Raw genomic sequence first — 16,505 nt, 5'->3', positions numbered from 1 at the left:
TAAATTCACTTATTAATTCTAATTAGGGTTTTTATTTTTTATTTTTTTTTAGATTCCGTAGGGTTTCTATATAGTTAATCGTGTTTTATACGAATGAGTTATTTTCTTTCCAATCAACATGACTTCATTTCTTTGATTTGCCTTACTACACTGGCTAGGACCTCCAGTATAGTGTAAATAAAAGTTGTGAGAGTGGTTAAGTTTATTTCTAAGTATTTTATTCTTTTTGTATCTATTATAAATGGAATTATTTTCTTAATTTCCTCTTTGGATTATTCATTGATATTGTATAGAAATACAACTGATTTTTTTTTTTTTTTTTTTGCGGTACGCGGACCTCTCACTGTTGTGGCCTCTCCCGTTGCGGAGCACAGGCTCCGGATGCGCAGGCCCAGCGGCCATGGCTCACGGGCCTAGCCGCTCCGTGGCACGTGGGATCTTCCCAGACCGGGGCACGAACCCGTGTCCCCTGCATTGGCAGGCGGACTCTCAACCACTGCGCCACCAGGGAAGCCCAATACAACTGATTTTTGAATGTTGATATCATATCCTACAATTTGCTGAATTCACTTATTAGCTCTAATAATTTTTTTGTGTGTGTGAATTCTTTAGCACAAAAGAATTATGTAGAATCACGTCATTGGTGAATAGAGATAGTTTTACTACTTTCTGACCTCTTTCCTTTTTTTCCCCCTTGCCTAATTACTCTGGTTGGAACTTGCAATGTACTGTTTCTGTCTTGATCCTGATCTTAGGAAAGTCTTTCACCAGTTGAGTATGATGCTAACTGTGGGTTTTTTAGAAATGCCCCTATCACATCACAGTAGTTCCCTCTTATTCCTGTTTTTTTTAGTGTTTTTGTCATGAAATACGTTTGAATTTTGTCAAATGCCGTTTCTGCATTCACTGAGATGATCGCACGGGGTTTCCCCTTCTTCATTCCATTAATGTGATGTATTGCATTGATTGATTTTCATATGTTGAACCATCCTTGCATTCCTGGGATAAATCCTACTTGATCATGGTATATACTCCTTTTAGTATGCTGCTGGAATTGTTTTGTCAGTATTTTGTTGAGTTTTTTTTGTATCTATACCCATAAGGGCTATTGGTCTGTAGCTTTTTTTTTTTTCTTGTGATGTCCTTATTTTAAAAAAGAAACTGAAGCAGAGAAGTCTGTCACTCACAGGTCCTGGAGGAAGTACGTAGCATGCCTTAAGGGACCACATGGGGTGGTTAAGGCAGAGCACAGAGAGAGGGAGAGAGACAGAACCCCGGACTCATGCCTTTAATAGAGTCCGTGTGTGAGTGCTTTGGCGTTCCTGGGCCAGATTGATCAATTCAAACCAAAAGAGGGGTTTTGGTAAGCCCCACAGGGGTCTTTTGTAAGGGGTGCATAAGGCATATAAAGTCTGCAAGGCATGGGAGACCTGTTGATCACAGGGGCTATTGGGGAGGTCATCTCAGGAACTTACACTTGTTTGTGATTGTGGGCTGCTATCTAGTCAGGGCATGTGCTTGCATGAGGGGCTAGTGTCAGTTTAAGTTCCCTGTAGGACACACAGTTAAACAAAATGGATGCCAAGGCAGAATACCATGAAGTAGCTAGTTAAACTCTTGACAATGCTTTACCAGCCATGTGGGGGGTCCCTCAGTCCAGTCAGTCGACACATAAAACTAATCATCACACTTTCCAGTGCTACAAATTTATACTGTACTTCTCTAAAATAATTGGCCACTTGAAAAACACTTTCACTTATATCATATTTAATCCTTGCAATGTCCCTGAAGGAGAATAGATGCTATTCCCATTTGTTCAAAGAAGTACCTGAGGCTCACACTGTTAACAGAGGATTTGGTATCCAAACGTGAGATTCTTCTAATCCAAACTCCAGGTCGTATCACTATATCACAGCGATGCTATGGGCTGAATTCCTCAGCAGGTGGCGTTTCCTTTACCTGCTGTGTTTTTCTTTTTGTTCTGTTGATCCTTTAGGGAGAGAAGGAATAAGCATTCATGGAGACCCTACCATGTGGAAACTCTGTTAGGTGTTTTGTGTAAAGTATCTCATTTAATCCTCATTACAGCCCTGTGAGAGACAGAGGAAAGTTAGTTTTACCTGCCCTGGTTAAGTTGTGTGGTCAAAGGCACAGAAAAAAGTGATGGAGCAGGAATTTTATCTGATATCAAACACCACGTGTGCACTTTCCTATAGCCAGGGTCATTCGTTTCCTTGCCAGACCTCCTCTGAGCCATGTCAAAGTACTCAAGGTTAGAAGAGTGGTCTGTGATTGTAGACAGTTCTACTGTATGGCTCTGACTTCAGCTACCTGCAAAACTGACCCATGTCAGGAAGTTCTTGGTTGCTGCCACTTCTCCCTGGCCTCCTGACTCCCCCCTCTTAGTGCTTGTCCTGTAGAGGTATGTCTGTTAGGGTTAGGTCATGACTATCCACAGGCTTCAAATCAGCCAAATTAGCGAAGTCCTCTAGGCTAACATCGTGAGTACTACAGCCTGGATTTCCCCTTTTCTTTTCTGTTTAACTGTTAACTGGTGAGATTTCTTGTCAGTGGGGAAGGGAGAGATAGGGTGGTGAAGGTGAGGAAGATAGAGAAGGGTGGGGCACATCACAAACCCAGCAGCATAGCACAATCAAGCCTCAGTTTCTTGAATCACATGGGCAAAGGCCACTATTCTTATGATCAATATTGTATTCTCCATTTCCTTCCTAGCATATAGATAGCTGCTTTAGGTCATGAAAAAACACATTCCGTGAAATGAAACCTAGTAGATGTTTACTAAGAAACTAAAAATGAAAGACATGCACTATTTGATTCCACTGAAATATCTGGCTGAACTCATAAGAATGGTGATGAGGCCATTCTTGGACACCTGCACTAAAATGAACCGAGAGCAGAATATTAAAGAACAAGGAAGAGGAAGTTTGGCATATGAGCGCAAGAGCTTCTTCAGGCCCAGGGAGTGGAATGAAAACTGGCATGATCATTGGGAGAATGTGAGTCAAACAGAGAATTAGAATGGAATTTTCCAAGAGAATATATTAGGAGAGCAAAAGGCTGATAAACAGCTCTTGCATTTGGAGAAAAACAGGGGGAGTAAATCAGGAATTCAAAAGTAAAGAAAAACCTAATTCAAGTAAGGGAGGAAAAAAACCACTATTCTTTGTAAATAGAAAGGAGACAAATGAAAATAAGATATCAGAAGTCAGCAAGATTTTTTGGGAGTCTGAAGTTGATTTAATGGAAGCAAAGCCCATTTCATTGCTGTAGGAAACACCCAGCTGAGTTGCTGATTCACTGTGGACATCTGATCTCTTCAAAGCTGCATTTAGGTGTTTTTGCTCTTGGCTTGTATCTTGTACCCTGCGGGGGTCGGCAGGAAGCCAGCCATGTCCCAGAGTACTGGGTGGTGGGCCAAGATTAGATATCGGAGTTGGTTCTTTATTGCGCTGATTCTTCTTAGAGAAGAACAAAGATTGTGAGAACATGTGTTAGAATTTCTGTTATGAGACATGAATACAAAATATTAAATTGACTCCAACAATTTAAGTCAACTTGAAAACTCCCGGTCTCTTAGGATAAAAAAATATAATCCTATTTAGAAATTCCTGGTGTAATCACAGATGCGGGATTGGCTCTTTTCGCGAAGGCTATTAATTAAAAAGTACATAATCCAAAGTCATTTAAGTAGTAAGATATTATAACAAATTCTTATTTCATTAACTTTTCAAAGTATGAATAATAACTACATATTCAACACAAGAAATTCACATTTTTCCACTGGCTGCTGAAAAACAGTGGAAATGATTCCAGTTATGGTTGCAGCTCACTGTGGGCTGACTTACCTCTGGAATTATTTATTGGTTCCAGGTGACTTTTACATTGTGGGGTTAGTCATTAGGTTAGACTTGATGAGAAACAGATACAACTAAAATGGGGATTCAAATACATGTTGTATTTCTGCTCACAATCAGATAAATTCACCGTGGTTTTTCTCTTTATAGGCTCATGCCAAAATCTGGCATCTCTACAATACTTCTTTCCGCCCCACTCAGGGAGGCCAGGTGTCCATTGCCCTGAGCTCCCACTGGATCAGTCCTCGAAGAATGACTGAACATAGCATCAAAGAATGTCAGAAATCTCTTGACTTTGTCCTAGGCTGGTTTGCCAAACCCGTATTTATTGATGGGGACTATCCTGAGAGCATGAAGAATAACCTTTCATCTCTTCTGCCTGATTTTACTGAATCTGAGAAAAAGTTCATCAAGGGAACAGCCGACTTTTTTGCTCTTTCCTTTGGACCAACCTTGAGTTTTCAACTGTTGGACCCTCAGATGAAGTTCCATCAGTTGGAATCTCCCAGCCTAAGGCAACTCCTTTCCTGGATTGACCTTGAGTATAACCACCCTCAAATATTTATTGTGGAAAATGGCTGGTTTGTTTCAGGGACCACCAAGAGAGATGATGCCAAATATATGTATTACCTCAAAAAATTCATAATGGAAACCTTAAAAGGTAGGATTGTGGATAAAATCCTAATTTTCTGCCAGAATCCACTGGAAAAACAATCTTTAAGATGATCTTAATAAACTGTGTGAATTTATAGTTTTTAATCAGAATGTAGAAATTCATTTTGGCAATAGTAGGAATGCATTTATGTAACACCTTTCTCATTTGGGACCTTGAGGAACTTGAATTAATTTTTTAAACTCGTTTCATAAATGAGAAACTGGGTTATAATGTTTAAAATTACTAGACTTTCAGAGTTACTACTCTAGATTTTTTAGATTATATTAAAGATTAAGTAAATCCCAAGATATCTAGATCTCTGTACACATTTTTCAGTTCAGATTGCTTGTACTGAATAAAACACTTTTTATTAAAGAAGAAAAGGAATATCAATATTTTCTGAAGAAAAGAGTAAGTAGTCCATGCCTTTGAAGACTTAATTCATTTACTGCATCAGGCACAAAGATAGGTGCTTAGGATAGAAAGTAGAACAAGATATCTTGGCCCAAAGAGCACCCACTAGAAATAAGGGAAATTCAGATAAAAACATATTGGAGATAAGCCTATTTGTGAAGACATTTAGTAATATTTGTAGAGTTATCTAGGTTCTCTTAGAGCCTTTCATCAGTGAGAAGAGTCATCAGTTTACCAAACAAGAATAAGCATTATACTTACTGAAGTAGTAAAATCCTCAAATGCTCTTGAATCATGAGACGAGTGCCCATCACAGGGTCATGTTGCTCTGTCCTCTTTCCTTTGCAGCCATCAGGCTAGACGGGGTGGATGTCATTGGGTACACCGCGTGGTCCCTCATGGATGGCTTCGAGTGGCACAGAGGCTACAGCATCAGACGTGGACTCTTCTACGTTGACTTTCTAAGCCAGGATAAGAAGTTGTTGCCGAAGTCTTCAGCCTTGTTCTACCAGAAGCTGATAGAGAAAAATGGCTTCCCTCCTTTACCTGAAAATCAACCCCTAGAAGGGACATTCCCCTGTGACTTTGCTTGGGGAATTGTTGACAACTACATTCAAGTAAGTCAGCTGACAAAATCAATCCGCAGTCTCACCAAGCCCTATCACTAGTAAGTAGTACTTCCTTATTAGGTTGTCATGGCACATTGTCCATTCCTCAGGCCAAACATGGTTCCTTAGTGAGCACATTAAAGGCACCATTTGGAATGCTGCACTCTCCTCTCCAAAAATCTTCCTAGCTTCATCTTGCACTTTAAATCAGCTCCAAGGGGAACAGATTAAAAATATATCCGTCTTTAAGATCTGATAGGATAGTGAAAGATAAAAGTCTCTTTTAATACCATGGTTTTCAACCCCTTTTAAAGTAGTTGTTGAGTTCTTCCATAAACAAGATATAAAACAGAACTCCACATTATCTGAGATCTTGGTGGAGCTGCTGAGATTGAAGCAGGAGCATTAGGCAGAGCCCTCCTGAGGCATAACTGTGGAACCCCCAAGCTTGTGGAAATACCTCCAGAAAGAAAAACCCTTGCTCTATGATTCACTGATCGGAATGCCATTTCTAGCAACAGTTTTTGAATTGCAGTGGTAATGAAGTTCTTCAAAATGGTCAACCAATATTTATTGAGCATCTGCTGTGTAGTTAGCCCTCAATATTATTTTTAATTTTTCCAACTTTAAAAGAATCTGTTTTCTAGAGCTTGATTGAATACTTTAGCGAGCACTTATTGGATGCTTAGTGTGTACAAAGCCCTGTGTTAATTGCTGGGGTGAGGGGACTCGGTTGAGGGGAGTACACACTAAGATGAGTAAGATACGACCCCTGCTTTCAAAGGAGTCTATTGAGGGAAAATGATGGGTCGCAAATAGTTTGACAGTGTGAACAGAGCATGGTGGTAAGTGAGCAGGGTGGGGAGGGAGTGGAGGTGTTGCTGAACAGAGTCTGCGTGTGAAAATAGAGACCAAGACGGAGACAAAGTTTGGTATCCACAGACAAGCAAAGGGTTTAGCATGTTGGGTGCTTCTAGCCAATTCACTGGTTCTGCTGGGGAGGAAGATAACTTTTCCTCTACCCTTCTGAGTTCTTAACTGAGACCCCTGTAATAAGAGATAGATTAACATGAGAAGAACAAACAGAAGTTTATTAGTATGTTTACCTCATGTATACATGGGAGACGCTCTGAGAAAAATGAGTAACTCCCCAAGGTGGCTTAGAGTTCAGGCTTAAATGCCATCTTAATAGGAAAAGGGGAAAAGTAAATGCTTTTTAGGAAAGATGAATGGGCCCTTAAAAGAATAGATGGGAGCTATGATAGTTTGTGACAAAGTTTGCCTGCATGTGATGTTGGCTTTGAATATCCTCTCCTGTGATAAATCTTCCCTGCTTGGTGAAACTCCCACAAAGGGATTTATGACAATCCTTTTGAGTTCCTTTTGGAGGATCTGTCTGTAGGCAGATACGAGGAGTTCAGAGAAAGCCTTTCCCTTGCATTTGCTATTTTTCAAGTACCTGCAGCTCAAAATAATCAATATACTGAAGGGGCATTTTTGAGGTGGCATGCCCTGAACTTCTACAGTCATATTTTGGGACGGCATATTCTGTTACCTTTCAGTTCGAAAGAGGTGTTTAGAAGAATGCTTGGATCTGAGGGAAGGCCTTCTAGTTGAAATGGGTTGCTGTTGTTTTGGTAAACATCAAATTGAAATCTTTGATTTATGGGAGAATAAATCAACACCTGGTGGTGCAGTGGTTAAGACTCCATGCTCCCAATTCAGGAGGCCCAGGTTCGATCCCTGGTCAGGGAACTAGATCCCACATGCGTGCCGCAACTAAGAGTTCACCTGCCACAACTAAGATCCCATGCAACCAAATAAATAAATAATTAAGAAAAATTTTTTTTTAAATCAACACCATCCTTAATACTTTTTTTGCCGAGTTGTATTATTCTTACATCTTATTCAGACCTCCAGTTAGTTTTAGGGACAGTCTCAACTTCAGTCCCTTCCTTACATTTAAAAGGCATCCAATGAGGACACAGGGAGTGGGAAGGGTAAGCTGGGACGAAATGAAAGAGTGGCATGGACATATATACACTACCAAATGTAAAATAGATAGCTAGTGCGAAGCAGTCGCATAGCACAGGGAGATCAGCTCGGTGCTTTGTGACCACCTAGAGGGGTGGGATAGGGAGGGTGTGAGGGAGGGAGACACAAGAGGGAGGGGATATGGGGATATATGTGTATGTATAGCTGATTCACTTTGTGATACAGCAGAAACTAACACACCATTGTAAAGCAATTATACTCCAATAAAGATGTTAAAAAAAAAAAAAGGCATCCAAGGATCGCCGTGTTTGCAAGGATATCTGAGCCCAGTAGCTTGTCTTCCTGGCTCCGGGTTTTCCTCCCTCCTCCATCTCCCCTTCTCCCTCAGCCCACTGCTATTTGGAATCTCCCCATCCTAATTTCTCCTGCAGTGGGATCCACAGTGGGGGTTCAAGTAGGATCTGAAACGGCAGAGGTGGTGCTAGTGATGGAGGAGGGAAGGAGGAAGGAAGGAAGGGGGGAAGGCCACTCCCTAGTGCATCCTGGTTGGTCCCTGGTCCTTTTTCTACCTCTTGACCTTCTTCTGAGCCCTGCTTCTTGCTGGGCCCTGGGACCCTAGTCACTGAGGGCTCGTGCTCTGTCCCATCTCTGACAGCAGCCCAGCCAGGGCTGGTAATTCCCAGCTTTGTCTTTTGAGGAGAGAAGGCTCTGCCAGCGTTTCTGTGCAGATGGTATGAACTCAGGGAGCAGTGGGGACATTTGTGGGGAGCCCTTTCACTCCTGCTTTGTTCCCATCCAGGGACTGTGTCTGCCTTGGGAACTGGTCAGTGGTGAGAATGTTTTAAGAGTACATCTTACTTCTTCCAGAGAGAAGAAGAACTCTGATCAGAGGTGACAAGTACGGCAGGCAGCGAAGAGGTAGGGAGATAGGGAGAGAATTCCTTTTTCTGCTCCCTAGAGGCAGTTGTTCAGACTTTGATTTAATGCCAGCCACCCATCAGCCCTGGAGCTTTGCCCTCGGGCTGCACAGCTCAGGGCCCCTGCTACCTTCACCTAGCCGAGCTGCCTGGCCCGCTCCCTGCTGACCCAGCCACACACAGACCCTCTGCGGACCGCAGCTCCTCTAGAAGCTCTCTAGTGGGAAAAGGCTGCAACTGCTCTTTTATTCTTTCTGCTTTTCACCTGGAGCGTTTGTACTACTGTGGCGGCTCTCTTCCCAAGCTAATAACTTCCTAACTGACAAAGTAAAAACAAGTTTTTTGTTAGGACAGTTCTGATGAGTGTATGGGTAAGTTTTAATTTACAAGCAGGTCTCTATACTTTTAATGCATTAGAAGTGAATTGCATTTTTATTTTATTTTACTTTATTTTTTTTGTCGTTCAATCGATATTTATTAAGTACCTACCACTATGCTCAGACCAGGGAATAGTGAGACAAATACACTTAGGTGCCTACCTCTGTTCAAATACACAGGCTGGTAAGAAAAACAGCAAGACCCATCATGGTGTTTTTAGCTGGCAATACTTTTTTTTTTTTAAACATCTTTATTGGAGTATAATTGCCTTACAATGGTGTGTTAGTTTCTGCTTTATAACAAAGTGAATCAGCTATACATATACATATGTTCCCATATCTCCTCCCTGTTGTGTCTCCCTCCCTCCCTCCCTATCCCACCCCTCTAGGTGGTCACAAAGCACCGAGCTGATCTCCCTGTGCTATGTGGCTGCTTCCCACTAGCTATCTATTTTACGTTTGGTAGTGTATATATGTCCATGCCACTCTCTCACTTCGTCCCAGCTTACCCTTCCCCCTCCCCGTGTCCTCAAGTCCATTCTCTACATATAAGTGAATCTCAAACCATTGAAATTTATCTTTTTACTCCTGGCTAGTGTTTCAAACTCCCAGTATGAATGAGGCATGCATTTCACCTGAAAAGCTTTAAAAATAACATCTCATTAACACCACCTGCCTGAAGTCTGATCTTAGGCTTGTTCACATGGATTGTCACTGTCCTTGGGCCTAATTTCCCAGCCAAGAGGTTTGTTTTCCCATAACCACTAATGCTCCTAGCTCATAAATACAAAACCTGCTATGTACTGGGGACGTAGAGCTTTTTTAACATTGGCCACTGTTAGGGAAACATTTCTTCCGTAATATACTGAACACACATATTATAACCTTCTGAAAGGTTCAACTTTATTTTTTCTTTTTTTTTAAATTAAGAAATAAGTCAATACATCAGTGGAGATTATATAGAATTTTGCCTAAACACCCATTTATAAATGTCCTGTATTTTTAAGAAATAGGGTATAAATAGAAATTATACCCTAGTCTCTCATGTTTGTTTTCAGATGGACTGAATAAAAGCTGTTGTTCTGGAACAACTATGGTAGAAAAGTTACGAATTTTGTCAACTCAGAGCTCTGTAAAAATAATCCAAATAATTCCTTCAAGCTATGAACACTTTCACTTCCAAAGAGTATGCAAATATTTTCTCTTGCAAAGCTGAGGAAACATGATTTGTGGGTGCATCACAGTGGAAAAATACTTCTGACAGCATTCCCACAGCATTAGAGGAAATGCATGTGTGGGTGATCTACAAGGGACAATTCTCCAGAAAAAGCAATTTCCCTCTGACACACTGTATTTTATTACTTTCCTTTATAAGCACAGCACTGACCCCTCTAGAGAAACAGAAGCTCATTTGCAACAGGCCTGAAAAATGCAAGGAAACCTCTGCTAGAGATTCAAAACCAGAGTTTGACCCCAGCTTTTATATAGAGGGTCAAACTGAGGAACCAATTCTAACAGGATTATTTCTGAGGAGAAAACTGGCTTTGGTGGCGGGTCCTTGGGATGAACTTTCAGTTTCCATTCCTGCCATGGTTGGCATGTGGAGGAAGGATTTTGTGATTTTGATTTTGCAATTTGTCCACTTTCCTAAATACATGTTTTCATTTTGAAGGCTTGTAAATCAGAGATTGAGAACCATTATCGTCATGATCGTCACAGAAAAATAATTTAGAAATTTTTAAAAAGCTATGTTAAAATATCCCATTATGGGTGGATGACAGAATTGTTTTCCACATTCCCTATCACTTTCTACCATCAGTCAGAATGAGTTTGCTAAATTCTGTTATGGACTCTAATACCAATAAAAGGCAACCGTTATGCTTATTTTCCACGTCCTTCACCTGGAGCAAACCTCCATTTAGAACGTGATTTTAAGAAGCGCAATTTAATCTTAAATATCGTTTCATTTTCTGACTCTCACTCAGGTTTTAAGCTTTATCATTTTTTTGTCTAGTTTTTTTTTTTAATTTGAAAGCCTCGTATCATTAGTGATTTCTTACACTAAAAGAAAAACGTCCAAAATACTCTGCTTGCTTAACGCAGACCAGAGGTGTGTGAGGATTATTAATGTTTGTCATCTGAAGTGACCCCAAAAATTCAGATTTTTTTTTAACATTAAAGTAACAGTTGCAGAGTTACAGAGAACTATGGGAAAAACAAATGTGCACCCATCAAAGGGAAATATTTTCTTCTCCAAGAACTTCCTCTTTATGAAAAAATAGTTTAAAAATTCAGCTAGAAAGGCTTCTGTTTTTACCTATTTTGCTGGCTGGTTTTGTCAAAAGAGCTGCGTTGAACGACTTTCCAGGACGGTCCAGGTGAGGCTAACGGTTACTCTCTTCCTGCCAGGTGGACACCACTCTGTCTCAGTTTACCGACCCCAACGTTTACCTGTGGGATGTCCACCACAGTAAAAGGCTTATTAAGGTGGACGGGGTTGTGACCAAGAAGAGGAAATCCTACTGCGTTGACTTCGCCGCCATCCGGCCCCAGATCGCCTTACTCCGGGAAATGCACGTGTCGCATTTCCACTTCTCCCTGGACTGGGCGCTGATCCTGCCGCTGGGGAACCAGTCCCAGGTCAACCGCACGGTCCTGCGCTACTATCGCTGCATGGCCAGCGAGCTCGTGCACGCCAACATCACGCCGGTCGTGGCCCTGTGGCGCCCCGCCGCCCCGCACCAGGGGCTGCCGCCACCCCTGGCCCGGCACGGCGCCTGGGAGAACCCTCACACCGCCCTGGCTTTTGCAGAGTACGCCAGCCTGTGCTTTCGAGACCTCGGCCACCACGTCAAGTTCTGGATCACGATGAACGAGCCGTCCACGCGGAACATGACGTATATCGCGGGGCACCACCTCCTGAAGGCCCACGCGTTGGCCTGGCGCGTGTACGATGAGAAGTTTAGGCGCTCTCAGAAGGGTAGAATATCCATAGCCCTGCAGGCGGATTGGATAGAACCGGCCTGCCCTCTCTCCCCAAAAGACCAAGAAGTGGCCGAGCGGGTTTTGCAATTTGACATTGGCTGGCTGGCCGAGCCCATTTTCGGCTCCGGGGATTATCCACGCGTGATGAGGGACTGGCTGAACCAGAGAAACAATTTCTTCCTGCCTTATTTCACTGACGAGGAAAAAAAGCTAATCCGGGGTTCCTTTGATTTTTTGGCTTTAAGCCATTACACCACCATCCTTGTAGACTGGGAAAAAGAAGATCCAGTAAAATATAATGATTACCTGGCGGTGCAAGAAATGACTGACATCACCTGGCTCAACTCCCCAAGTCAGGTGGCCGTGGTGCCCTGGGGGTTACGCAAGGTACTGAATTGGCTGAAGTCCAAGTACGGAGACCTCCCCATGTATATAATCTCCAACGGCATCGACGATGATCCACACGCAGCCGAAGACAATCTGAGGGTGTATTACATGAAGAATTACATAAACGAAGCTCTGAAAGGTAAGGAGCCCCCGAAACAGCGGTCTCTTGAGGGTTAAGTCACCTGAGAGCCTGATACCTGATAGAAACTCTCAAACACATACACACACTATCACCTGCAGAGAAAGTGCTATCTATTCCTTGACACACTGAAAAAGTCCAAGTGCTAGCTAGTATTTTCCCCAGGGATAAAGGAGTTTGGCTAAAAGAGCAAGATGGAATCTCCCTCGCACCTACTCTGGGTGGAATAAACCCTGGACTATCTTGTCCTCCATATAAGATGGCTTCACAGCAGTCTTGACTGCTTCACGTACTGAAAGATTTAACCCAAGTGCATCCTAGTAGGCTTAATTATGTAAAACCTACTATGTTAAATGTATTTACCTCTTTGTCTTCGGATACAAGAAGGCTTTTCTGATTAAATCTAATTAAATCTAAAGCTTTATTAAATGGTATTGACATTTTTGCTGATGCGCCAGGGCTATGTAAAAGCAAAGTGTTGTGTGCAAAATATTTTCATAACTTTTCTCCTGTCCTTTTGTTTTTCTAGCCTATATATTGGATGGTATCAATCTTTGTGGATACTTTGCTTATTCATTTAATGATCACACAGCTCCGAAGTTTGGCCTGTATCGTTATGCTGCAAATCAGTTTGAGCCCAAACCATCCATGAAACATTACAGGAAAATTATTGAGAACAATGGCTTCCCAGGTCCCAAAACCCTGGGAAGATTTTGTCCAGAAGAATTCACCCTGTGTACAGAGTGCAGCTTTTTTCATACCCGAAAGTCTTTACTGGCTTTCATAGCTTTTCTATTTTTTGCTTTTATTATTTCTCTTTCTCTTATTTTTTACTACTCTAAGAGAGGCAGAAGTTACAAATAGTCTTGATATTTTTCTTATTCATTTATTTGAAATAATTGTACACACACAGCAGCTGTTAACCATTTGTACTTCTCAGTGTTGCAACTGTAGATTTTATATATCTGACTTCTAGAAGACCTTTTTGTAGCATTTGACAGAGCTTTTGAAATGAGCATAAGTGATTGTAAAATATTGAATAATGTGAATAGTGCCTGGATTTGTTCTTTTTGGCAGGGGGGTGTTAAAAAAAATACTGACAGGGGCTGTCATTTCTGCAGCACATTCTATAACAAAAGCATGAGAAATGGGAACCATTCTGTAACATTTTTACAGAAATTGAATGACAAAATTAAGAATATTTTTTGTCTGTGCCCATTGCTATATGCAGTGTTTATCTTGAAGTCATATTGCAAGTATTGGAATCAAAAGTTAAGTCCCAAGTAACCATATCTTAACTGCCATGATATGCCTAATGGTCTCTGCTGAGCCAAGTTTCCCTTGAAAAAGAAGATGGCAGAATATAGAACAGATGACAAAGGGCCCTCGGCTGGAATGTTCCTTTTAAAGCAGTGTTTCTATCAAATACTGTTATATTAATTTACATATCTGGTTAATGATAGGCTTAGCAGAACAAATGACAGAACTCTATATTTTATGTAAGTATAAAATTTTTTTTTTTTATATTTCGAGGCACTCTCTAAACCCCAGGTCCTTGAGGGCTTTTGTGTCCCTGTCGAGGGCCTGCACACATGGACTTTCACTAAATCTGTGCAGAAAAATATGCATGAATTATGCAATATTAGGCCCTTAAAGAAGCATAAACCGACTGTGAAATGCATTATACTGCAGTGGCTGGAGGGGGAGGAAAGGAGGAGAAAGTACTTGTTATGAGCAACATTGTGATTAATTTTATTATAAACTCTTTTATTTAGAGCAGACCTTGGAATGAATGAGGTGACCTTTTCTGAGAGAATAAGAACGAAATAATAACTTATTTTATGAGGAGTGGCTCCACTTTCTGTTCTTTAGAATATGCCCAAATTTCTTTGAATTGAGTCTTAAAAATTCTTAGTAGGTTCAAAAGCATTTGGTCTAATAATGCTGGAAGATTTGTTTCCGTAATTGCTGAGGTCCATTTTATATTTTTGCTGCTACTTCTGTGGAGCTAACTTTGAATGAGTTTTGCTTCGAACTTTTATACAGAAACATGCTATGGATTTTTAGAAAGGGCTAATTAGGTCTTATCCTTTAAAGCCCCTTAAATAAGTCTTGCTGATTTTCAGACAGGGAAGTCTGTTGCACTGGAGTTGGGGATTATCCTAATGTTTGTTTTATAGATAAGCCAAAATTATATCAGGCAAGATAAATCAATATCATGTCTGGCATAACTAATCTTGCTGACACAGGGTTCTAGTGAATTAAAAAAAAACCTGTACTGTATCATGTATCATCTTTAGAGGTGGTATGATTTTTTTCCATGAAAGATAAGCTTTTGGTGGTACTCTTAAAAATTGGACTTATTGTTAAAATTGCAAACTAGAGAATAGTAGTTTATTTTATGTATATATTTTTCTGATTATAATAGTAATATATGCTCATTGTAAAAAACTTAAAAACACAGAAACTGTATATAAAGAAAAAAAATAACCTGTAATTTCACCACCTTGAGGTAGCCACTATTAACATAGTGTATGTATTTTATTTTACATAGAGTCAGATCATATTGTAAATAGTTATGTGTCTTTATTAATTTTCATTGTGTGCATTTCCTTTGTCAGTCTTCAAAGGCATGATTTTTGATAGCTGTAGAGTAATTCCACTATATGAATTTATCACAACTTATTTAATGATTCCTATTTGTTGGACTAGTTTCTTATTGTTAATTACCGTTAAATAATGGATTTTATTTAAAAATAATTTTCTTGCTACAGCATTTAATTTCCTTGAGTGTGGAGAGAAGCAGTTCTGTCCCTTGATAAAGAATTGTAATAAATCTGCCTGAAACTTTTTCTTACATCACCAAATAACTAGATAAATTTCTTAATTATTTTGTTCCTTTGGGTTGATTAAACCACCTAGAATATGATCTGAGTGGTGAAGAAAGGGATCTGAAAGCAGGAGTGAAGTTCGAGGCTGGAAGACGGTAGGGGCGGGGAGGGTGCTCCAAGCTAATCCCTATGGTTGAGCTGAGAGGGAGTTTCAGACACTGAAAGAGACAGGAGACGCCAAAGACCCAATGAGAAATGACACTCCAGCATCATTCAGCAAAGTTATCAGGTGAGCATCACGCTAACTTTGAGTCCCCGTAGACCTTAGGGGGAGGTCGGTGGCTCGCCCCAAGCGGGAAGGGGGAGTGGGCGGGACGCCGCTCAGATGAGGCTGGGAACCCGGAGGCAGCAGGAGGTGCTAGAAGGGCTTTCTGGTCCATGGGGGAGGGAATCCTCATTTCTTAACTGGCTTCTCAGGGCATTACTTCTTCCATTGATGCTTTACTTTCATGAATTCTGAGTTTTTCACCATGTTACATATATTTTTTAAAATATAGAGACCATTCCCTTGGAAGTCCTACATCTCAATACCTTTTGGGGCCAGCTGTGCAGCGGCATTAAGTGGTAAGCCGTGGTCCCCAAGGCCTCTGGGCTAATTTCTGCCATATTTCTGTTTGCTCTACATTCCAGGTTCCTTCCTTTGAACCTGGGGTTGGGGAGTGAGAGGCGGAGGAGAGGTGTGGTGGGTCATGCACTTATGCCCCATTCATCTTGCTTTAGTTTGGAAGGATGGTTTTTCATATTCATTTAAGGACATTTTTCATTTTATTTTTGGACTTCCACAGATAGTAATTAGAATCTACTAATGCCTCGGAAACATTTCTTTTTATTATTTATTATAATGCCATCCAACAGAGATACAATGCAAGCCACATATTTTAAATTTTCTAGTAGTCACATTAAGAAAATAAAAGGCGTAGAAAATAAAGCTTGATACTAAACAGTGTTTTATTTTCCCCAACATATCCAAAATAATATAATTTCAATATGCAGTCAATATAAAAATGATTGAGAGTTTTACATACTTTTTTGGGCTACTAAGTCTTAGAAATCTGGTGTGTGTTTTACACAAAGTGCACATCTTGTGCTCAATTTGGACTGTATACTGTAAGTAGCTACATGTGGGCAATGGCTACTCTATTGGATAGTAAAGGTCTATAAAGAGAGACTTGCTCTGCTACGTAAATTAGCTGCATTATTAAGCTATCCAAAGTATTTAACGAATTAGAAGAATAAACATTTTTTTTCAACAATCTTCTAAG

The 16,505-nt window shown here is 40.7% G+C and overlaps 1 protein-coding gene across 4 annotated transcripts in view; it reads left to right on the top strand.

Annotated features, from left to right (window-relative positions):
• KL (klotho) overlaps nucleotides 1-16,505 on the top strand; it is a 57,414-nt gene that overhangs the window by 23,004 nt on the left and 17,905 nt on the right. For 2 of the 4 annotated variants that reach the window (XR_003791767.1, XR_003791766.1), the window contains exons 2-5: nucleotides 4,026-4,536; nucleotides 5,293-5,561; nucleotides 11,251-12,352; nucleotides 12,882-15,472. Coding sequence is in view for 1 of the 4 variants with exons in the window: in XM_029210462.1 (XP_029066295.1) it covers nucleotides 4,026-4,536; nucleotides 5,293-5,561; nucleotides 11,251-12,352; nucleotides 12,882-13,216 (2,217 nt within the window). In the remaining 3 variants the exon portion in view is untranslated. Of the gene's footprint in view, nucleotides 1-4,025; nucleotides 4,537-5,292; nucleotides 5,562-11,250; nucleotides 12,353-12,881; nucleotides 16,195-16,505 lie in introns of those variants that run through there. The other 2 variants (XR_003791768.1, XM_029210462.1) reach the window with 2 other exon arrangements.

The sequence above is a fragment of the Monodon monoceros genome, unplaced genomic scaffold (genome assembly GCF_005190385.1).
Source record: "Monodon monoceros isolate NGI ecotype Baffin Bay Population unplaced genomic scaffold, NGI_Narwhal_1 Super_Scaffold_8, whole genome shotgun sequence".
NCBI lineage: Eukaryota > Metazoa > Chordata > Mammalia > Artiodactyla > Monodontidae > Monodon > Monodon monoceros.
The sequence above is the reverse complement of the archived record's forward strand: the minus strand, read 5'-3'. Positions and strand labels throughout refer to the sequence as shown.